Source organism: Anopheles stephensi, chromosome 2 (genome assembly GCF_013141755.1).
Source record: "Anopheles stephensi strain Indian chromosome 2, UCI_ANSTEP_V1.0, whole genome shotgun sequence".
Taxonomy (NCBI): domain Eukaryota; kingdom Metazoa; phylum Arthropoda; class Insecta; order Diptera; family Culicidae; genus Anopheles; species Anopheles stephensi.
In genome coordinates, this window is record NC_050202.1 from 92,719,348 (window position 1) to 92,744,512 (window position 25,165).

General features: G+C 47.7%; 1 protein-coding gene across 11 annotated transcripts in view; it reads right to left on the reverse strand.

Moving 5' to 3' along the window:
* The window catches only part of LOC118505845 (homeobox protein cut), a 156,682-nt gene extending 131,825 nt beyond the window's left edge, over window positions 1-24,857 (reverse strand). For 2 of the 11 annotated variants that reach the window (XM_036042215.1, XM_036042214.1), the window contains exons 1-2: window positions 24,291-24,473; window positions 22,521-23,290 (exon numbers count right to left, since the gene is read on the reverse strand). In XM_036042215.1, the coding sequence (XP_035898108.1) occupies window positions 22,521-22,640 (120 nt within the window). In that variant the 5' untranslated portion in view covers window positions 22,641-23,290; window positions 24,291-24,473. Of the gene's footprint in view, window positions 1-22,520; window positions 23,291-24,290; window positions 24,482-24,808 lie in introns of those variants that run through there. The other 9 variants (XM_036042213.1, XM_036042208.1, XM_036042207.1 and 6 more) reach the window with 9 other exon arrangements.
* Window positions 24,858-25,165: the final 308 nt, after the last annotated feature.

Below are 25,165 nucleotides of genomic sequence, written 5' to 3' on the forward strand. Positions count from 1 at the left end.
GTAAGTTCTCCCTCTCTCACACCGTTCCCTGCAGTTCGCCGAGCCCAACGTTTAGAAGCCGGTAAGCCTTAAAGCAAACATATCAGAGAAACCGTTCGACGATAAGAATCTCTTTGATGTCTTTCACTGCCACTCTGTGTATGTGTCTGTGTGTGTGTGTGTGTCTTGGTGTGCAGCCGAGAGCGCTAGACGGAAGCTAACTAAACCCGGAGCTCTCGGGGTGAAGAACTGGGTTATACGAGAACGGGGAGAGTCGAGCGATAAATCGTAAAAATCGAAAGATTAATTTACCGATATCGCTCGAATTTCAGCCAAACCAAGAACTCTGGTGGGGATATGGATCAATGCGCCTTGCAGACGGTCCTGATTGGCCTGGTTTGATGATGAGCTGCTTCACGAGCTGCCTTATGGATTTGGCTCCATCCCAGAGCCGAAGTTATCGATAATTAACCAGCTTTGCTGTCCCGGGTCGATGAAGCGGAGGGTTGCCGTTTTTTTTTCTAAATGAATTTTAATTAACAATCAGTAAAAGTTCATTGCTCACCCGCATTCAACGAACACATTTGTTTGGAGGGGCTTTTTTCTTCTTCCACTCACACCACTTAGTCCGAAAAATAGGCTGCATTTTATTGATTTCTTGTGTCATTTGAGTTCCCCGAAATTCGAATTTCCATTAAATGTTTATGAGCTTCTACCGATACCGATCGCATCTCATTCGCATGCACGTTGAAGGTCATTCGGAGTAAAGGATGTGCAGTTTGCTGCAGTTTGTGAGGAACGAAGCTCATCCAACCGCATAATGGGGAAGATTTTTTACGAGCTATTCGGGGAGCAAAAGAAGGAAATCTGTTTGTACGTTGAGAATTTTGACACATGGGTGTCATAATGAACGATTGGTAGAAGGTTAAACGATTCTTTGTTCTGCAAGACTCTTCTACCGCACCTTTGATCAGCTTCGGATCCGAAGAATGGCCCATTAAAATCGAATAAAGCAAAGTCTTGTACCATCAAATCAATCGCTACCAGCCAAGCAGAGGGAAGTACATAAAACAACGATCAAATCGCGTGTTTGACCACGAATTCGAACACGAAACCCTGCCGACTATTCAATCGACTCCTACAATCGATGGCCAAACATTCCTCAGGCAATACTTCCACCCACCGACACTGGATCACGATGTTGACGACGATGATGTGGAAGGTATGTAAAAATTACACCAACCAAACTAAGCCTGCCCTGGCGCGAATCGGTGGTGTCTTGGGAATTGGGACATTAAAAATCCATCGAACGGCTCGGGACAGTAGCAGCGGGCGTGTGGGTGCCGAAACAAGTGCCGAAACTCATAAATATCGTTTCCCACTATTTATTGGAAATAAATATAAATTTCTTGTTTTTACGATCACCGTACCCGGGTTCGTTCGGCGAGTTTGCGTCTAAGCTTCTAAGAGCGCATTAGTGTGGTGTGGTGTAGTTCCCCCTTTTTTTCTTCTTTTTAGGGATTTTTCGTGTAAGCCAGCGTGTTCCCGAGCATGGTAACCGGGAACCCGCAGTCTTTTCGTGTTCGTGAGCGACCGGGAGGGAAAATCAAAACGACAACTATATTTTTACGGTCTGTCGGTCCCTCCCGGTCGTCGAGGCGGCCAAGGGAACAACCGGTCGTCCTCGGGTCGCTGTCAAATCGAGTAGCACCCACTAATAAATCGATCGACGAAATGTGGTCCATTCCCTGATTCATAGATTTTCCCTACTTCGACTGCTATATGGTCCCGGTTTCGGTTTAACAACGGTCGTTCCCTGTTTGATTTTCCCCGGTACATTGGTAGAAATGTGTGGGTTTTATTATGTTGCACCATCGAGTCGCTCCCTCCGTTCTGCCGGCCAATGTTGGTGACCGATTTTTATTCATAGTCCAAGGGGAAGTGGCGATCTTTGCGCCGTGGATCGGGTGTGCTTGAGCGCCAGTGATGACAACACGTGAAAAGTGTCAATTTTAAAATTCGATGCGCCTTTGATGCTTTGTGGCGTCCAAAAACTGATGCTCGGTCTGTCTTTTTTAAGTAGCCTGTTTCCTCGTGTCGATACACATATTTCACTTGGTGTTTCTTTACGCTAACCACGCTTTTATGATTTTCCTCGTGCGAAGAAAAATTTACCTCTCTCTCTTTCTCTCTGTCTTTTTCTCTTTACTGCCATCATTCACCACTTTCTTCCCATCGAATCCACGGCATCGTCACCGTTCGACAGCTAATTTACAAGCGGCAAGAAAACACGGTAAAGCAAAGAAGAACAGGAAGACAAGTGGGAAAAGTGTCCCAACGTTTTTATGAGCGCTCGCGAGAACTCCGGGTTACCGAAATTAAGCAATAAATTTTCAAATTGAAAGCAGATGATGGCACTACTACTGGCACTACACACTCACACAGAGCAACAGGCGACGAAAACGCGCAGTAAATCGATCGTATCGTTGTGGTGCTGGTAGTGGTGGTTTTTCCGCGCCATTCATTCTGACGCACGATCGCGCCGCTCGAGCATCGAACGCATGATCGCAAACACGCAACGAACGATCGGGAAGCACCGGTGCGTGTGGTTGACCTTTGCGCGAGTCCGATCGATATCAATCACCTGTCCACCGGGCGACCACAAGCCTCGATCGTAGCAGGAAGCCGCAAGTAAGCAAGAGAGAGAGAGAGAGAGAGAGAGAGAAAAAAAACATTCCACCAAAAATACACCCTTCGATCCGATCGATTCGATAATTCATATAAATATAAATTTTCCATCCATTAATTAATTCCCTCATGCAATGCTTCCCTTCGTCAAACGTCACCCACCACACCTGTCGAAGATCCATCTACCCCCACCCTTCGTCCCTCCGAACCCATCCGTTTTGTCCTACATGAACCAATAGATTCGAACCTGCAGCACATGTGCGCGGGCTCGACTAATTCGATCGGTTCGCTTTCGGCGCCTAATCATTAGCTCCCGGAGCGAACGGAGCGGACAAGTGCGTGTGCGTGTGAGCTGGTGATGGTGCTCTCTCACTCACTCACCTACACACCCATCTCGACTCATCTGTCAGTCGGTCACCATGCCTGCTGCGACCGACTAAAATACTTTCATCGTAAAATTTAATGTTAATTGTGTGGATCTTCTTCGTTCCGCTGTTCCTGTTGTTGTTGTTGTTGACACCGGCTTCGTGCTCTTTACAGTACACGGTTGTACACCATCATCATCATCATCATCATCCACAGCAGCAGCATATTCGTGTGAGAGCGTGCGTGCAAGTGCGTATTCACCGTTTAAAGCGGGAAAGCCCACGTTTTGCGTTGTGCGGTAAGGTTTCCAATTCTCCCATTGAAGGTTATGCCACGTAGAATATGTACATGCGTGTGTGTATGTGTGTTCTACGGTGGGCCAAAAAACGGAGCAGCCTTCAACTGTGTCATTGTCAGCGCACTTCGTCATAAGCTCGTCGGTACGTAAACTAATGCCTCAAACTTTTGCGTCAACATTTTAACCATCCTCCAGGTTCTCTCATCTCTCGTCAAAGCACCAGCAGTAAGCGTATCGGCATGCGGCACAGATGCTGCACAGGTTTCCTTTATCGGCAGAAACAGCCCGATTTGGGGACACCTTCACCAGCACACCACGATGCACATGATGCACACTCAAGCGCGGCGCAACACGATGACGTTCCGACTAGAAACTCGCCTGTCATCTTCCTGTTCCGAGAGCTCCAGCTTGTCATCAACCATTATTTCATTAGAACGAAAGTGAGATTTTCTTCCCCGTGAGGTGGGTGGGTTGGGGGTGGAAAAGTTTTCCACCGGCAAAAAGTACTTTAATTTGCTGCCACCTCGCCCCCTCGTGTAAGTTCTCATAAGCATACGCATATGTGGCGCTTCGGTGCCGACGGTAGAGCTCATTTAGCAGCACACCATTCAAGTTCCTGGTCGCTCAAGGAACCACTATCGCAGGGGATACGGGTCGGGCTCGGTGGGAAGGATCAGGGAAGTGGATGTTGTAAAACTTTTGCTTTTACTTTTTCCCTGTTACACACACACACACACACCTTCATCGTCCTTTTGAATGGCTGTGTATTCGGACCAGAGTTCGGAAGAAGGAAATTTTGGAGCAGCCACACATTTAAAGCCGGATTTTAGGTTTTTGCATCGACACATGGGCACTCGCCACTAACGCACCATCTGATCGCCGTGCCGTTCTGCAACAGGCAAAACACACAAGCCTGCACACACTGGCACACAGGTCGTCGTTTAAAATGTTTGTAGAATAGGGGGGGTAAGAATAGCAATAACAGCTTGTCACCCGATTTTGGTGCGGTGGTTTTAAATATTATTAGATTTTAATACAAAATAATAACATTAACACCGTTTTCGCCGCCCGACTGCCGGGTCGAGTTGAGGCTGATCTGGGTCGACGCGTGTTGTCTCGGCGACGGAGTAGTGTTTGATGCTTTATCGACGACCCTAGTCATAGCGAGCGAGTGAGTCATACAGGGCACTGATGACAGTGCTGAAGCGATCGCGACACATCTCGGCCGTGTCGTGTTTTGGAGGCTTAATTAATTCCCAGAACTCACTCAGACCACAGTTTATTGTATTTCGCCGAAAAGTAAGCACTTTGGGAAGCGGTTTTTGTGTTTGCTCCGTGGAATGATGATTGATATATCACTTTTCAGGCGATATTGAAATTCATTGTGAAGGATAGCTTTTTTACTGCCTTCTTTTTTGTTGGACGTTATGAATGTGAAAAATACTTCTTCCAACCCACATCGGCGGAACCCGGATAAGGTGGCCTCAACAAATCAATTAATACAAAGCCGCTGCTCCGTTCGTGTCGTTACGTGCACGAGCACGTGTGAGACTTGTTGGCCCTTTCCCGAATAAAAGGTTTGCTCCCTCTTTTGTGTGTGCGAGAGCTGTGCGGTGTTTGGGGAACGTCGGGTTTTTATGGCCAAAACATGATCATCAATACATTTTTCCGATTTTCGGGATTTTCGGGAACCTGGAAGAAGCCAGAGACCCTTTTCAGTCTAGTGCAATATCAAGCGCGGTACAATGGGAAACGAGCACACACAACACACACACACTGAAGGCCATGAAATTTATTCCATCATTCGCTCTTTCGCAGCCAGCATTCGATAGGAACGATTATTAGAAAATAATACGACCATCAACCGATGCGGTGCTGGTGCTAATAGGTCGATGTCTTCTTCTAGCGCGCGAGCGACAGGCGGGTTCGGGCAGGAGAGTAGCCATAAATTATGATCATGTACAACCGAGGAACCGCAGGCCCAACACCACAGTGCGGGGATCGAATGAAAACGACTCGACGATTATTGCTAAAAGCTGTCACGGGGGAGATGAGACAAAAAACAGGAGCAAGAAAACTAATTCACGTCGAAAGTGCCCCGCCATTGTTGGACGAGCACGAGGCTAGAGGCCTGGACGGTGGATCGGCAAAATCGCTAAATAAAAAGGACGCTGGCAGAACTTCACGCAACGAAACCCCCGTACCGAGGATTATGTGGTCATGGGGAAATGGGTTTCAGCCATTGTCGAGCATATGGTCGAAAAAGCGGCTTATGGGGCCACGACTTTTTTTTTGCGCGCTCGCTATCGATGGGGATGTAATGTGAAAGATGATAAATTATCGACTGTCGCGTTTATTTTTCCTCGTCTCTTTAGCTTTGCTCCACAGCTTGTCACTCTCGCCGATCGCTGTATCGGTTCTGTTTGCAAATCCTTCGATGCTTTCTGCGTCTCTTTGCCCGGAGTATCTCAGGAAGACATCGGCCACCATAGCCGAGGAGACAGATGATTATGTTTTATTAATCCCGATGCCACCAAGATGCGCTGCGGAGGGATGGATTCGTTATCAGCCCATCGTCAGCATCATCGAAACATCACACCACCGAACGGACAGAGGACCCTACGGCTTCTTTTCACGTTTGGCCGGGGGTCCCGGTGGGAATTGAAACTAGTTTTCTCCGCCCTGTTATTTTGCGTCAGCCATTGCTCTTGAGCCCAGTGCAACATACCGCAGACGTAATTCCACGTTCGTCGGCTGTAACTGTATCGAATGTGTAGCGGTGTAGTTCCAATGGCAAACTACTCATTTCCCTACGCGGGTTTGTGTTTACCCTGATGAGTTTCAGAAATAATCAAACGGAAAACGAACAAATGGACAAATTCGACGCAAATCTACAGGACGCGGCATTGCGCCATCCTTCGGAAGGGTAGCGATGCCACACAGGAATCGTGGAACCGGTTTTCCCTCTGCTGAATGCGTGATGAGCGAATGCAAAGCAGAGTGAAGAGAAAAAGCAGGCCCAACTGTCACGAGAACGACAACGACGACAACGGCGGAAGAATGAATCGAAACCGGAAAAAGGGATTTACTACTCGAATTAAATCAATATGGATAAGCAAACGGTTCTGCGCTCCTCTGTATGCTCGGCACAGGGAACTGTGTAATGCGCCATAGGGCACACCATTTTTGACAGCATCGAACAATAAACTTTAATTTATGGCATCAAAATTGGTAGCTCCTGGTGGAGTTTTTTTTCCAACGAGAGGTTTTTCCATTTCCGGAATGGAGAAGAAGAGCCGTAAGTGCATCCGCCATCTCTGTCCCGACCGGAAGTTAATAGTTTTTCTTGAATGGCAGTTACTCGAGAGGTGGAAAATTACTTTCCTTTTCATTCCTGGACTCGGCTGCGGTGAAAAGGAATGTCTTTACGTTGCGAGACAAATTTACGGATGAGCCTTAAATAAAGTGGTTTCCTCGACGCAAAGAGAGAGAGAGAGAGAGAGAGAGAGAGAGAGAGAGACGGTTGCCAGTGAGAAAGAAGCTTGAAGAAGAACCTAATCACGCTCGATGCTGTTGTCTGTGAGCTGGTTGCATCTAAAATGCAAGACTCATTAAAAAGCGAATGAATGACGCCTGTCTGCATCGTGACCGTGAGGTTGGATCGATTCGATTCGATTTCTTTGCGAGCTCCGGCAGCTTGACTGACCTGCCGGTGACAGGATTCGGAAGCAGTTGTCCTGGGATGAGCCGTTGGTAAACAGAACCGCCCTCTGAAGGTTCAGTTCAACCGGGAAAGCAAGACACAAGTTTCCGGCGGCAACAGACACTCACCGACAGTTGGGCAGGAAATAAAAAAGCAGGTCAAACAGTTCTGGTTCTCGATCGAAAGAAAACCCCCCGGAAAGCGTTCTTCAATCAGGAAAACTTGCACCACGTCTCGCTACGAGCTGCAGCACACCAACACGGACCTACTGGATTTATAATTAACCAACTGTTTATCCCACCCATTGATTGAAATAAGCTTCAACGCCCAACTGCTGGGGGCCGCCAACTGGGCCAACATGCAATTGTGTCATTTTCCCAATAACGCGCCGAAGGAAAATGCAAAATTAGAAGCAGAAATCGTTAGGCGGAAAACGGTTTTATCGCAATTATCAAATCTCACAATCGCATGCCGGTGTTTCAAAACGTCCTAATCAACATCGGCTCGCCGGACCATTCGATCGGTGCTGAAAACGGGAACCGACCGAACGATAATTACATCAATTTTCAATCCGTTTTCCTCGATTAAGCAACCCGACCGGGGACACTTATTGGTGCGACGGGGACGAGTCGCAGAGAGTCGTCGCCGGGAGCAGCGTAAACAAATCGTGGAGTGCAACTGTGCACAATGCACCTTCGTGATGCACCCGATCCGGGTTGTTTGATTGCACACTCGACACACACCAGGATGAGCGAGTGCGTGAAAATGCGTAAACGGGGGTGCGAAAACCCATTATACCTTCGCCAGTGCCTTGCGATTGCCTTCGGGGGAGGAAAATTAATTATTGAATATCAATTACTAATCTTTTATCTATTTTAACACTACTAGTAGTCTTAAGAAATGGGAATCCTTTCGACAAAGAAATTATTCTAACCTAGTTCCACGATTTTACGGGCGATCGTCTGAGTCACCTCTGATGAGTCTTTAGCAGGGATATGGTGAATTATTTCAAGTCCACTAATAGTTCCTTTTTTACGGTATTCTAAAATGCAAATAATCGTCGAGGGTGTATTTTTAACACTCGGTCCTTCGTTCTTGGTTCTCTTGTACAAACGCTGATTTTATCACTGCACCCCCGAGTGCAGCCGGTTGCATATGGGCTGCCCCCGACGAGTTTTGACGGATGTTAAATGGCGTTTCAACACGCGAAATAGGCTTTGCGTGTTGTTCCGTTAGCGTGGAAGCTCGAAAAGTGTTTTTTTTTCGGCCTGTGACGACCAGACCAGCCCGGCCCTATCGGCAAACGATTCGTTTTCCTTTTTTTTCATTCATTATTGCTCAATGTGTGTATGTTTAATCGAATGCAAAACATAGCGGAAAAAATAATGCACCTCACCAGCGCAGCGTGTTCAATGAGTTATTTATAAATAATTATCTGAAATCGGATTGTTAGAACGACACGGCCGACCCAAACACCCGAGGGAGAGGTGGAACGGAGAAGGCTCGGAGCGGTTTCTAAGAGGGGAATGGAGTTTCATGTTAATCAAACGATGCCAACTGCTAGATAAAATGGAAAATGTATATTAAAACAGCGAACAACGAGCCGGCCGGCCGGGCGAGCCGAGCGCAGTGCGTAATAGAGTGAACTGCTGAGCTGTTGGTGATATTGATTCTTTCCCATTGAGTCGATATCCACTCACACTCGGTCGCTCTTGCTCACCAAACAACTCATGAAATTCTAATGCCTGGAAGCAAACGAAACCCGTATCTGGGTGCTTATTTGCAACCACCACAAGTGTAGATAACACCATGCATTGATTTATACACCTGGCCACACTATCATCGTTTCACTGTCAAAGGAAAAGCCGTTGAAATGTGGCCGTCCTAGTATGTGTTTCTCCTGCTCCAACTTTCCGCCGCCTGAAACACGACTTCCACATGGGAGCTCTAAGGTTCTACGCTTGTTGATTCAGGACGAGCTCCCTCACGCTTTTCAACAGTGGTGAGCGAGCAAAGCGTGTAATCAGCGCAGATCAACGGGGTTGAAAAGTGTGTCAAAGGCCATTACATCCCATTAGAAACTTTTCCCTTTTTCCTTCACACATGGACGTACGCACACACACACGCAGAGAGAATCGCCTCCATCCTTGACCATATGCATTTGGCATGTGCGAAGAAGTGGGTTAGTCGCAGCCGAGAGAGGCACACGCTTTTCTCCCTTGTTTTATTTTATTCGGCCAAAAACATCCCTTGCGGCCAACAGCACCGCTGAGTGTCCGGGGATCGTTTTTCCGCCGTTACACGCACGCTACACGTACGCATCATCCCCCAAGCGCGTTTGTGCGGCCGTGCGTTTACTTTTGCTATCGTTTGCATTGGAGTGTAATTAAAAACTTCTGCCCTCTGTACGGTGTAGGATGCATCAGGTGCATCGGTGGGCTGGACTCGAGTGCTAACCTTATTGTTTGTATAAGTGCGAACTAGGACACCCGCGGTTCTGTCGAGGATAATGCCGCCGTGACTTTAACTGGCCCCAAGACATTAACACGCGCGCATTCTCCACCAACACCGAGACACGGTGATGAGTGCGTTATGAGAGCGGTTTGCCGTAATCTATGATTTATCATCGTTTATTTATCTCATTAGGACGATAATTTGATCCTCGCCGGCTTTGCTCTCCGTTTTTCGTGGCTGGTGGGTTATCGGAGGACAGACACACTTCGGAACATTATCACCCTCACTACCGGGTAATAAACCCATCATTACTAGTTATTGTTCGATTCTTGTCCTTCAATCCTGGGCACAGGAAAAGACTTAAGCTTCAAGGGAGGAAAACAAACTTTGCAGACCAATCCGCTGAGCGTCCTTAATGGAAGCAGCCGTTCCACACTAATGAACCGGGTGTATCTTTTCGTATCCTGCAAGGGTAACGATTCCTGTAAGGCGAAAACCCCCACCGGAAGATCTTTATCCCAGTCTTATTTATGAGCTCAATAAATCTTTATATTATTATTAACAAAAATATTGCACTCATTTCGGAGTTATCCGTCCTGGAAGTGGAAGTGGTCCTTTATGGCTAAAGCTGCGAGAAGCCACACATACGAAGAAACATGAAACAATCAATACAGTTTCAATTTGTTGACTCTCCAAAAAGACGACCTTTCAATCCGATCCGTTCTATTCGAATCAATTTAACCGCTTGCCGAAAAAAACGATCCTAACGATCCCACACGGTTGATTAGAAAATTGCGCTATTCGTCACTCTCGTGTAGCTTTACGATTCGTCCACACATCCGGTTTTACAGAACTGTCCCCGGGTCGATTGGTCCCCGGGTGGAGATGATGATTTTCTCCAATTGAATACCTCCCTTTCCGTCCCTGCCCTTTCGTCTCTGGCCTCTTCCTCCCCAACACAGCTGATAAGCCGCGAAGAATCGTGATGCAATGTTTTTCTTTTTGTGCCTGTTTTGTCGGTTGTTATTGGCATCGAACCGGTCGACGGCCGTGGGGTTTGTTCGAGAGTGAGTCGGGGGATGGGGGAGAGTTTGATTGTGTTTGATGGAGGTTACGATATGTATTTCGCTTTTATCAGCTCGATTGGTCCGTTCGCGCGGGGTTGTTTGTTTGGATTTGGATTTGCTGTGGCCTGAGATACAGCAGCAGCAGTAGCGAATAGACATTCAAAGCCAATCAAGCGGCTATGTTATCATTAGAGTCAATTCAGATTCGTGATTTATGTGATCGCGACCACTTTGATATAGAGTTTGAGTGTGTGTTGTGTGTGTGTGTGTGTGTGTGTGTATCGAGGAAGGCTTAGCAACAGATACGCACTCATACACGCACGAAGGTAATGCGAGAGCAATTGCACATCATTGGTTTGTGGTTTGTGGCAGATCCGGACACTTTCAATGGAAGGAGGGCAAGGTGGCTGTGGAAGAAAGCACACAGCATGTGTCCCCAACTCCCGCAAGCCCCAGAAGCAGGAAGGACCGATAATGGCGTGCATAAAGCATAGGCAACAACAACAATAATAATAAACGCCACATGTTGTCTGTCGCGCGTTATGTTGCGTTTCGGTCGCAGAGACACATCGGACGCGTGATGAACATTTCGTACAATTTTTCTCACTCCATTTCACACACATACACACACACACACACACACACGCAGAAACACAGACAGAGAGACATCGGTAGTATCTTTGGGGTAAATTTCTCCGTCTTTAAATCCGGTCTTGGATTGTTTCGCTGCGTCCACCCATCCGTCCGGTCGGTGTTTGGTTTTGTCGCCAGAATATCTCGTCGGTCCTTCCTCCCCCGAAGGCCAATGTACACAGCTTATTGTCGGCGTCATCTCCCCAGCGATCGATGCGATGGGTGTGCAATCGATTATTTGTCCCGTCTTTTGCACTTCGCAGAAACTTCGGGGGATGTCCAGAAACCGGGAGAGTTTGCAGATTGGCGAAGAAACAAATCATCCCCAAACCAGGCAATTCCTTGCCCCGGGGCTGAAAGAATGAAGCCTTTATACGTGCGAGAGTTCTGGTGCGGTATTATTTTCTCGACACGCATTTCTCCTTCCACGACACGATCGATGCGTGTTACGATGCGTATCTTCGTGCGTATCGAGCGATGCTGCCAAATGTGCCAGAGATTCGGAGACACAATCCTGGTTGCCAGTCTTTTTTTTTTGCTCATTCTCACCGTTGTCGCCTCCCGTGACCAGAAGCAATGCGATAATAAATCCTACAGGATAGCGGAAGGAGGAAGGCCTCCCGCTTCTTGCCTCCTCCGTTCCTCCTCCTCCCACAACTCAACAAGTAAATGATCCAATGACTAACCCACGCCCGAGCATGTACTGTATGGATTATAGATTAAGATCCGACGACTATCGTTTGGAACAACGACCGTTACGAGGATGAGGAATGGGAACGAAGAAGAATCGAAGAAAAGATCCCCCGGTGTCCCACGACCAGAGACACGCAGACGCACTCTTTTACATCCGCTTTCGTCGTGGTTTGAAACCGATCGCAGCACGCACGCCGGGATGCCGGTTCTGCGTTAGACCGAGCGGCTTATTGCGAGAACAGACACTTATCCACCCCGATTGAAGCGAACTTCGGAAGAAGGTTTTGAGGTTGACAGTAGAAAAAACCTTCCGAAGAGTTTCAGCTGAGGTGTTCTCTCTCTCTCTCTCACTCTCTCTCTCTCTTTCTCTCTCTTTCACTCTCTTATTCTGTATCCGAACCAAACAATACTCCAATTCAATCAGAAAATTAGTTTTTTCTTCATTTCATCTCGAAGACGAATCGTCACCAAACGTGCGTGCTCATAGTTTGTCCCCGACTGTGTGCGTTTGTGTAGTTCCTGATTGTCATTCCCAGCGGCGGTGGGATTTATGAAGAACATTCCTCGACACGAAATCCCGAACAATTGAGCGCTTCCGTCCCGATCTTGATCATCATCGTCGCCCTTAGTCACATTAAGTGAGGAAGCACACCGAGCGAAGAACGCGTTGACGACACCAGGATAAGAAAAGAATCTCATAATGCTCCCAGTTTCCGATCGATAGATGCCAACGTTGGTCTGATCGGCGTCCGATGATGCAATCGCCTATGGATGCTGGGAAAGTATGATCGAGTTGCATCGAACGGTTTTGATTTCGTTGCGGAAGTTTCAATTAAGGCTAATGATTGAGCCACTTCCCTCCGATGCCGAGTCACAGTCACTCGCACAATTACACACACACACGTAGAGAAGATGTGTTGGTGACAGTCATTCGAACATCAATTTATGACCCTTCGCTGCTTCGTTCCGCCACACATGCACACTGGTTTATCCCATCCACGTTAGGTTTATCGCTCGTAGCGGATCGTCTTGAACAAATCTCATACACACAGCGAGATTTCGGTGAGACGACGATGTCGAGAACGTCGTTTGGCTTAAAAATAGCTTGGCACCCGCGTGTTGAGAACAACTCGATGGCCCATCGAAAAATGGGCAGCATTGTTCTTCAAATCTTCATCGATCCGACTTGGGATGTCATCGGGTGGCTTGGGATGTCACGAGGTGCCTCACTTGACTCCCTGCTCCATCGCGGGTGAGTTGGTTGGGAATGATTTCTAATAACAGGTGTAATGGCAATTTATTTATTTCACTTCACAACCCTCTCTCCACTTTCTGCTTCGGTTGATGTGACGAGGTCGCAAGGTGAATCCGTCGATCGTCGAGCTGATGTGGTTTTATAATGCGGGAAATTCATGCCATTGTCTTTTTTAGAACGACGAGCGAACGAGAGCGCCAAGACACGAGACGGAGGTTCGATCAATCGTTCGAATGTTTATCAAATCTAAAGCAACTCGGCCGTGTGCGAGAATTTCCCAAAATATAAAAACCGCTTACTTTTACGATCGCGAGTCTGTGGCGCTCCCATTGTCACTCTATTTCGTTAAAATATCACTCCCGTCCGAGCCGATTCATCTCGCATGGCAGGAAGCGATGGAAGGATGAAGTTTATTTTGAGTTTTGCAAAATAAAATATGATACCAACCACACCGAGAGCTCGATTTGCCAACCGCGATCGGTCGTGGGATGACAATAAAATTTAATTTAACACAGTCCGGCTAGATCTCTCGGTCGGTTCGTCGTCGATTGTTGTTGATATTTGCGCGACGGCGAGTAACAACTTTCGATCACATTTTTACACCCGATTAGCGTGCCTTTCCCACTGTTGCTGGTGCTGCTGCTGCTGCTGCTCAGGACTCCGATTCATTCAAAGCAGCTCGCCCGTGGGTGGCCGAGAGTCAAGACGAATCGGTTACTTTACGATCGCAAGCTGCATCGTGCGGCTGGTCGCGATGGTTCTATCATAAAATTTCGTCGAACAGAAGCACCGTTGGCACCGTTAAACAAACAAACAAACTAAACGCCTAAATCGGCGTCATCGACAGTTTTTTTCCTTCGCTTTTCCTCTTCTTCTTGCTCCTCATTTCCCTGGTTGACTTTGAGCTGGGCGAGCCCAGAAGATCGCACGATCGCCGAGTGTGGCAAGATCGTGTTACAAAATAATGAGCATCGAGTCTCGTTGCAGCCCGGGCGTCGTTGTTGGTCTTGGTGCTTGGTACTTGGTGGTGTCTGTTCCTCCTCAACCATTTCTCCATTTCTGCGCGTGGGGAGAGTACGCCGGCGGATGGTACAGAAATTCATTTATTATATATTGATTAATTTGCACCACGGTGGCGGTAATTAATACGCCACTGTGGGTATCTTGGGTGCATGTTGGTGGCTTTGGCCGGAGCTTGTTTAGCCCCTTTTTTGTTTGCGTCTTGCACGCACATCTTCCCCGGCGGTTGCTTCCCAGAACTAAACGGCGCTGAAACCGCCACCGGCCACTACCGTTAGGACATTAGCACTCACGGCCGTGGCGAAGAAGAACGGGGAACGAATGTGGACGCTGGAAAGGGAAAATTGGTTGAACAGCAACGAAAAAATGAGCATGAGCTATCGAACATAGTTGAACGTTCCGTTTTTGTTTTGTTCCTCCTCTGACAGCTGTTCTCGGTCGGGGCGAAGGCAATTTAGCGGACGAACTACTGGCAAAGTAGTGCTGGGTCGGTACTGCTAGAAGATAAAAAATGGACCCCTTTCTTTTGGCCCGCTTTAGGTTTATCTCGATACATACGCTAGCATGTGTTTGTGTGTGTATGTATGAAAATGTAAATTTGTTCCGTTGTGGCCGTATGCTAATGAAGAAGCAGCCAGAAGCAGGAAGGAAGCATGTAAGTATGTGTGCGAGTACGCACCCCTCGTACCAAGGGCAAATTCTCACGCCAAGTCCCGAGAAGATCGCTTTAATGAGGTGGAAAAGCGAGGTGGTGGTTCCTTAATCTTCCCCGCTTTTTCACTCAACCACTTCTGCAGAACTTCATGCCGATCGTCGCCGTGTGGATTGAGTTTGACTAGCAGCTAATGAGATGAATTCGATTCTTGGAGCGTAGGCATGACGTTGAAGTTTCCCGATCACATATCGGCGTTGGTACGGCCAATGTGCTCTTTATCATCTGCTCACTTCCTTCCATGGTAAGGGTTGATAACAAGGGTGTAGGAGGCCTTTCTGGAACGTTGCTCGTTATCTTTGGCGCTGTGAAACACCAAGCAGCGGCAGCAGCAGCAACAGTAGAACTATTATTTGCCTTGGAGTTTAGCAGCAAACGCAACAAGCATGTTCTCCAGCGTTCGAATATCTTATTTCGGTTTTTCATTATCGAGAAGTTGACTGGGCGCGTTTGTGTGGGCCATCAACCAAATATTGTACATATAACGCATTTTGAAGTGCTTTTTCCTCCTCCAAACCGATACATTAGCGCAAAACGCGTACCGTTAATTGTAAGCATATTTCATGAGCTTCATGATATAACAACGACGCTGACGAAATGGAGGTCTGAGTCTCTTTGTTCAGCAAAATGGTCACCATCGATCACTTTCTTGCCTCACACAAACGCAAACACACGCATACAAATCCGTATCAGATTCGAGCAGATATCAGACCAGATCGGGAGCCATCGCGTGGAAGCCTTCCAACACTAGCGACACCAGAAACAATCGGCAACGGTTCTCAGGACCAGCTTCATTGTTCTGTGTCTTTCTTCGCCGAAAAAAAAGTCCCACCGATACCACACCGAGAGGCTTCACAATGCAGCCTGACCGACCGACCGACCGCAGGTCCGTCATCTGGTGGCTGAATTTATTAACCAATAATTAAAAATTCTCGAAAGCGGGCGGCTTAATTAAAGTCATTGTTCCAGATATTAATCAGGCAGTTTTGACTCGTCGTTCGTCTCTCTCTCTCTCTCTCTCTCTCTCTCTCTCTGTTGGAGCAATTTTGGTGTTTTATTTCGCTTTTTCGGTCGGCATTTTCGGTGTAGGCGTCTGCTCGAACTCCGTTCACGTGTGGAGGTGGTTGCACCTCGAGGCTTGGGCGTAATTTGCTAAATTTATTTAAAAGCTTCTCCGTTTTGTCTATCTGTGTGTGTGTGTGTGCGTTTCTTATGCACCGTTTGCAGTTTACGTTGAGCCGAACCGCCGACTGGACTGGAGGGATTTTTCTGGGTGGAAAACGGCTGTAATCCTGCTGATTGTATGATTACGCTGAATTAATTCATTATCTATTGTTTTCCTTCACTTCTTCCAAATGGCACTCGCACACACACACTCTGTTAAACACACTACCCACCCGAAAACGGTGACCTCAAATGGGGTGGGTGGTTTTATTCGTCGTTTTTATGCTACAATGCAATGTTCGCCGCCAACCGGGGTTGGAAAATGAAAAAAAATATTCCCCATAAATCATTGAACACACACAAACACCAGGTTTTGGCCACACCAGTTTTAATGTGCACCGCAAAGTGTCGGTCCAATCTCTCTGCTCGCGCAAAATAGAGTAGGCACTTCTAACCACCGGCCATTTGTTTTTTTTTTTGCTTGCGCCAAACGCGTTCGGAAAATTGAAAATGAAAAAACACGCGAAAACGATGATAGTAATTCGTCACAAACAAACTTCGTAGCTCAACGTTTTCCCTTCGGCCGTATGTGTGTGAGTGGTAGTGTGAAAAGGCGATTAAAATGTACGCCGGACGACGCCGACGACGCCGACGACGGCGACGGAACGATCATGCGTTACGGGAGCCGCGCTTTTGTCACGAACGATTAGAAGCGAATGCAATTAGAGATCTTGCATCTTCTGCATGCAATTTCTTGTCACTGCACACACACACGCGCGCGCGCGTTTGTGGCCGGACTGCAGTCGGAGACGCTACGGGGCAGTGTCGCGACAATTAGCTGGATAATGGAAGTTCACACCCCGGTGTTTGTGTTTGTAGACTTCGGGAATAAAGAATACATCGGTAACATAATACGGTTGATCGTGGCACAAGCCTCTGTCGGCCAATTCGTGTCACGTGATCACGATCTATCAGTGTTTTGGTGTTTTTGGAAGCATAATTTCGTTGAAATGCACCCTGACAGTAACGAGGTGAAAATATACATTCTAATAATAACGGGAGCTCTGCATCCGACGCCGCGAGAGACAGGCAGGCCAGAAATTGGCGTGCGCGAGAGTGACTTTGAAGCAAAGTTTTAGCGCGTTTTAGAAGGATCCCGCGAAGTCGGCGACCGGCGCGCCAGCATTGAGCCGGCACCACCCCATTATGCGTTCCGGTCGATTTGACCCCTCCATGACAGACGCTCGTAAACATTGGACTCCGAGACTCGGTTGAGAGTTGCGTGCCGTGCATTGGGCCGTGCGTAGAGCGACGCACAAACAACACTTGTTTCTCGATGGATGGCGTGAACAGTTCAATGTGTTGGTCTACAGAAGCACCGGGGCCCTACATAAAATCCGTGCGCTTCCGGACCATTTGCTAATAAACGTGGCCCAGCATAATCGTGGATGGGTCCCGCGATACGGGAGGGAACTGCTCATGTATGAATTTCGAATGTGATCTTAATGTCCGATATTTCTTGGTAAGTAGATGTCACGTCGATAGGCCACCCTCGTCGATCGTTCGACCTCGGTGTATAGGATTTTCCGAAATTCTCATTTTCTTTAACGTATTTCGGAAAGCTTCGCCAAGATGAGAAAACCTGTACATCACACACAGTCTCAGTTAGGCTCGTGCAATCGGTTTTATTAATGGAATTCCGACTCGACTTCCTGCCCGTAACATCTACGCGTTCTCGTTCCTGCCCCACGGACGAGCATTGGTAGCATTTAATTAGCCTCAAGTAAAATGTGTGTCTAGCTGAATGGACGGCAATCGAATCGAACTGTTCATCAGCGTTGGCGATGGGTTTTGGCGCCCCTCTCTGTGTGTCTCACGCTGACACCACATTGGAAGCATTATTTATGAGCAAAAGTACAAGTGCAAGATGCACCATCACGATCACGGATTCAATCGTAGTGCGAACGATGCGCTTCACGCGGACACAGACACTCGCGAGAGGGCACGAGGGCGCGTTAGACAGGCGTCGGATCGGGTATGGAATTCAAATGAAAAGTAATTAACTTGTCGATTGGTTCTAATTGCTTTTAATCATAACCGCAGCCAAAGCGTTCAGAAGACGAATTGAGTCGGTATCAGTTTTGCCGTTTTGCATTCGGAAACTTTTACAACACCATCGAGGCGCCCCAGTTTGCAACCCCGGGGCGAGTTCTGCGAGCCCATCAACAGACGGTCCACATTTGCAACAATTCGACACCGCTCTCCATAAATCGGCAATTTTCCATCATAAAGACACGACGGACGTGAAAGAGGAACTGCCTGACCTGATGATGGCATCTCTGTAGTAATGTGCATAAGGGTGTGTGTGTGTGTGTGAGTTATCCAATTATCCCCTCAGGATATCGACAGCCATCCCTCGGTCAACGGGAAGGCGGAAACCGCAATATGAGGCCCGCAACTCTCGAGAAGAGCGTTCAGAAAACAAGGCCGTACCCCCATTTTGTTGTGGTCCAGAGTCCAGAGCGGTCCTGCCGCCGTTGCTCTTTCTTTCTTTGCTTTAATCGATCGTGTCGGCAAATGATCGACGGAATGCGCATCACGCCCGTACAAAGCGGAGCGATTGGCAGCAACAAATGAGCCTCTATTTATTTTATTTCAAGCCGACTTGGAACCCGGCGCGTACACACACACACACACCGCACAGGTCCTTGGCGGGCCTTCGGGCGATATTCATCATCTTTGATCGTCGTCGCACTTGCTCCCTCTGCCCAACTCGCGCCCTGTTCTCCCCATCGCCCATCGATCGTTCATCATCATCAGCTGCGTGATGGAATATGGACGGCTGGACGGAATGTGATCGAAGCCGACTTCAATCGATGGTGATTTCGTTCGACGAATCCGGAACCCTCGCCGGTTCGGAACGGACCGGAAAACCAGAATTCGTTAGCGCGCCCAAAGACACCACCCTCTACCGATCCTCCTTGGAGCGCGCTGATCGTCGATCGTCCGCACGGTGGTAACGTGTTATTAAAATCGTATCAATTTCAATAATAAATAATGATGATTACCAATACATTTCCCAACCAACTTGCTGTGTGTGTGTGTGTGAGTGAGCCGTGTGCCGTGTGGGAGGGAAGAGAGGTAGTCGGTCGGTTGATCGTGTCCAGCCCTTGGCGGGACTTTGCGGAGGACCAATGCGGAGAGCGGCGAATCTGCGCGAAACCAAATCGCCAAGGGTTGCAAGCAGATAATGATGATTATTTTTTGTCTTTTCGCGTCTTTCGCACATTTCTGTCGGTGCGTCCGATGCACATTGCAACTGCAGTTGTATGCGTTTCGAAAGGAAGGACACAAGCGTGGTGTAGTGTTGTCATTTTGTATTCAACTCTGCATCCTGCATTCGCCCGTTGTTATCAGATTTTTGCCGAGGGCCACCCTGATGCGCCGAATGGTGGAATCAAGATTATGGCACTTGGTGAGATTATTTGCAACACCACCACACACGTACTCGCTGCGCGGCTCGCTGTGGCCAGAAGCAATGGCAATTCCGTCCGAGTCCCATTAAGAATGGGAGGAAAGGCATCAAAAGCGTATCTTTTGAAACAACATCTTTTGAAACATCTTTGAAACAAATGTCGATAGATTAATCAATTTATGGTTTCGCCTCCGATACCGGTTGGGATAATGAGAGGAAGGAAAGAAAGAGGGGACGTCAGATAAAGACAGAGGAAACAGAGTGAAATTGAGTGAAAGAAGAGAAAAATACCGACAGATAAACAGTTGGGTCGTTTATGCTACTCTTTTTTCTTCCAAGGGCCGACGAGTCGGTACTGGCCTTAAAATGAGACTTCTCGATCATCAGTTCATGAGTTTTGGTGCTGCTTAATGCAATTTTACAACAGTCCTCTCTGCGTATTTCATCATTCTCGTGCCCATCAATAATAATCGAAGGTCAATCATCCCCGAATTATGATTGCCAAATCACAATTTCGCCCGTTTGATAGTAATCGAAGTCCGCTACCGTTCCCTCTGCCAACGCGCAAGCAGTGGAAAGGCGTCGCCTAACGAGAATTTGATTATTTATTAATGACGAGCCGAGCTGAAAAGTGCTTCAATCTTTTCCAGCCAGCAGCCACTGCATCATGATCAATGAGATCGGTGATGGTGAACCGGAAAACAGATAGAACTTTGTCTGGGTGGTGGCGACTAATTTGTGACCGGTTCCCTGTTCACTGCATCCATCAATCGCTGCAGAAACAGCGAGGGCATCGTCTCCCGAAGAAATTTGTATAAGAATCCCGGGAAACGAAAATAGTTCTACGATTGATGGGATCCACCATCACACCGCAGACAGAGCAGAGCAGAGCACAGTACACGAGCTCAATTTTTCATCCGCCCCGCTTTTCTCGATGTCTCTAGCTCTGCAAGCTCTGTAATTACAATTTCCGGTACCGGACAGAGTAGCAAACCTTGTCTGCCTTGTCTGATTGGTCGATCGACATTCAATCGACAGAATGGACCACGAGAACCATAACACGATTGTCAAACCGTTCGGGGAGATGATGAGGCCCAGCGACTGACAACAACACGCATCGTCCGAAACGGGAACTCAATCGACCACGAAAAAATGCATCCGAAAAATGCTGGCCGATGGTGTGGCCGCTCTGTGTGCGTTAATAACCAGCCTTCCTTTTGGAAGAAAACTTGCTTGCTAACGCTGTGTTCGGAAGCATAAATTAAGCACACGCAAACCACTGGCTGCTAAACATCTCATCGGCACATGGATCCACACAAACACACACACACACACACACACACACACACACACACACAGAGACAAGCACACACACACACGCAAAACACCTTAGTTATCTTGTTGGGTTGTTTGTGTTTTCATCCTTCGGCCACACGCCGCATCACTTTAAACATTGATGTTTGTAACATTTTTTTCCGTGTAGCCGGTGCTTCCGTCCGTTTTACTGCGAGTGTTCTAGATGAACGATTTGTTAAAAGGAACTATCACCGTAAACAAACACATGTCGTAGATTTAAAAGCGTGCAGCGCAAGTACAGGCAGAAATTGAAGGCAAAATTGTTACAACAACTAGGGGTGGTTCGGCCGAGTGCTCTCAAGCAGCAGCTCAAGTTCGCCAAGAAGTGTGCGGCGATGCGCTGTGCAAATTCCCGTCGGTGTTTGTGCGTGGCGACGAACGATGCACTATTTTTGCTCAGTATGTTGGAATGTGTCAAGTACTCGTTTGTTTTGTATTCTTATCATCCTATTCATTTCCATTCTAACATCTGGTTTATTTTATCTTGCTCTAGCCTGAGCTTCTAATTCGTCCTGATTGAATCAAATTACTGTTTAAAAAATTTAACACTTCAAGAAAAAAAACAAATGTTTGAAGCATATGACTATGATCAATTTAAAAGTCGTTTACCAATTACAACACTTACTCGTCGAACCTGCAATGAGGCCTTATTAAATCGCTTTTCATTAACAATCGTCTGAGGTTAGTTTCCGATTTCAACAATACGGGATCCACGGCCACGATTGACTACGATTGCCCAACGATGGCCGTTCGCTACTTCCGCTTTCCGGAAAACAGAGCAAACGAAACAGAACACTGCAACGGCACACTTTACCAAAGTGTAAATACTTAAATTCCACGCCAGGCCAGTCCGGACCGGCCACCAATTTCGCCCATCAACAAAAAAGAAGCACAGACACACACACACTCAAACCTGGTCGACCACCCTGATCACGACAGCATCAGCATGTTGATTGTCGTCGTCATCGTAGTCGTTGCCCTCATCCTGTCTGACTTGTGTGTGTGTGTGTGTGTGTGTCTATTCCGCAATCGGGGCTTTGTGGCATTACAGCACATCCCCCACATTTCCAGGGGATAGAAGGGGTTGAAAAGTTCGCAAGGGTTCTGTGCCAACCACCAGCAGCGCCAGTAGCAGCAGTAAAGGGGTTTAGGCCGGAAAATGTACCAACGTAAACAACAACGCCAGCAAGAATCAACCGGCATTCGCGAGCGCGGATGCGTTGCAGGAGGTCCTCGAAAAAGGGAAATTCGCCCCCGTTTCTAAAACCTTCCCCCCCCCCCCCTCCTTTCACCCCTTTTCAACCAACAGGGAAGAATGTGGTCAAGGGCAATCGACAAACTGGGAGGCTTCTCAAGACCACATTGTCGCCATAATCATCACCATCATCATCGTTGTCTGGTGTTGGTGGTCGTCATCGTCGTCATCGTTGCGAATTATCAATTTTAAATGAATCCGAATTAAAGCGGAACGACGTACCCTGCCCTGGTGAGTGTGCTCGGCAAAAGGGTCAACGAACAACGCGCCCGGATGTGCCGAAAGATGGCGCCTCACGGCCTACCACTACGCACTAGGAGCTTCTTAAAGGGGATAGACCGACAGTTCGCTAGGGCAACAGTTCGTGTTTCTAGGGGGGAGAGTTGGATTCCTGATGCTTACCTGTTGCCAAAACTGTGCTAGCAGATAGATGCGCTCCTTTTTGAACAACCAATCCATAGGCTGGACGGCAGGGAGGTCCATATCACTGCCTCCCGTGCTCTGTGGAATGGTCGGCTGCATTCGGTGGCCAGTGGTGAGTGCAGCAACTGGAGGGGCAACCACGATGGAAGCACTGGAAGTGGAAGTCGTGGCCACCTGCTTGACGCCTCCCCCTCCTTCTCCAGCACCTGCTCCCTCCGCACCGGGTGTTACTGCGTTCGTGCGGGAAGCCGTGTTTGACTGCACCGCCCTGGGAGCCGAAACCTGCCTCAACTGTTTGTTTGGCGATTGTTGCAATTTTTTCTCTCTCCACCACTCGATAGGTTCACTTTGATCGGATATTGAGGGACCAGCTTTTCACCAGCACGATTTTCTTGCTTCACGATCTTTTTCGTTTCATCACTACAGAGCACTGTTTCTATTTTCTAAACTTTTCATTTTTCAACCTTCACACACACGCACATACACACACACACCTTTGTCACATGATTTTCGGCGAGAACGAACGGGCTGTTTCTTGGCGAACCGAACGCATCACCCGGTCACTACGGTCACAAAGTGCTCGCAGGTCTGAAAATCTGGAACCACTGAACCATCGAGGGTCGTTCACTGCACTGTGTCGTTAGTCGTTCTTCGCATCGGTTCAAATTAGGCACAACGCTCACGAGCAGATCTGCATCCACGAGCTGCACGAAATCAAACCAAATGTAAATTAACCTAACGAACGAAAACTGTGGATGGAGAAAGAAAGGATTTTTGAGTCGAAATTCGATTAATTGGCTTTTTTTTACTGGCTCCTACAGCCGGGCATCTGCATGCATAATCATTGCATTCGGCAACAACAGAAAACAACAACAAAACCAAAGCTATTGGAGGTTCTTCGTTGCCGATCCACACCAAAAGCCATTTATTGCTTTCTTTCGATCGATTTTTATGGCTTAACGATGCTGTTGTGGTTCACCGACAAAAAACGCGAAAAGAAAGACAATCGAGCCGAACAAGCAGGAACTACAACCGATGCGTGCCATAAAGACTAAGCGGCGAACAAAAAACTTCCGACATTAACAAAAACAAAACATTGCTTATTGCTTGAATTTTGGGGTTGAATTTTATTTTGAGCAGATTGGTAATCAAGCTGCATCACTCTGGTGTCGATCACTTGGTTTACTTTGGCTGCGTGAATGTGTGAGCTTATAGGTGGTCGGCGTCTTGATTTATTAGTCGCATTTGATTTTGTATCATTTCATAGTCATTTTCATTGCTAAACGATCGATCGTGTTGCTCTTATTCAATGCCGAATATCGATTCACTACAGCCAGCAAATGTGGGTAGTTGTATGTGTGTGTGTGTGTGTGTGTGTGTGTGTGTGTGTGTGTTTGTGTGTGTGTGTGGTATGTGTGATAAGGGGGAAAAGCGATTTATCACGGAGCACGTCGTCTATTATCATTATCGAGGTCACTGCTTTCAGAAACAAAAGGGAATTCAATTCCACACACAACGGCACAGGTTCAATTGAAGTCACACTGTCACACGGTTCGCACATCGATTGATCGATTGATACCGCGACACACACACACACACTCACACACTCGCACGCACTCGAACGCACGGCTGGACGGACCAGAATCGATCGTGTCAAGGATCATCCGACACCTGTCCTGGTGGCGCCAACGGAACTGGCGGTGCAAAACGGAGTCGCCAACAGTGTAACAAACAAATACAGAAACCAACCAACAACTACAGCAACTACAAAACCATCAAAAACGAAAACAATATTCTATCCCACGCACGCACGCACGGACGTTGTCGTCGTCGTCGTCGGTTGCGTCGAAATTCGTCTCGTAACGGGCTTAGCGGCGTCGGCGAAACAAACGCATCGAACGCCCCTGTCGCAAACGATGTTTTCAGGTATAAAATTCCAGATAGACTAACATTCAGCGTAAATCCTATTCAGCCCAATCCGCTTTGTTTTGCCTCGTGCTGTTGGCCGCGCTCGCTGGTGGTCTCGTTTTCGCACGCACTACGAATCTCGCTCTCTCACGTTCTCGCTGTGCTCACGCTGTGACGGTGAGCGAGTGAGCAGGGTGTGAGAAAGTGAGTGGCTCGCTGGTGAGCGGCACTCAAAAGCATACTTTTCACACCGTTCCACAGCGAGCGAGGTGGTGAGAGGCGGTCCCACGGTCCAGTTGGTAAACAATCTGCTCGTCGTGTGGCTTTGGCACTCTGAGGGTCTTCGGTTCAAATCTTACCTCGGAAGATGTAAAGATGCAGCGTGCAAGGGCTAAGAAATTACTAGCTTCGATCGCGGGGTGCGTGTGTGTACTAGAATGTATCCAACGAGCTACTGAGCTACGTGTACTGTACTGCCAGGCCGTTGTGAGACGAGAGTTCTCGCGCGCTTAGTAGTGAGATATTTTGAATGAGCGAGTGAGTGCTTACGCCGTTTTCCCCTTCAAGCAGTGTGCGTGTCTATGCTTTTTTTGTGGTTCTGCTGTGCTTATTGTAAACATTAACTTACTTGCATTTGCGATCGAACCATGTGGACTTGATTTTTGTTGTTGCAAATAAGCTTTTAATGTGCCTGATTTTAAAGATGTTTCCAATGC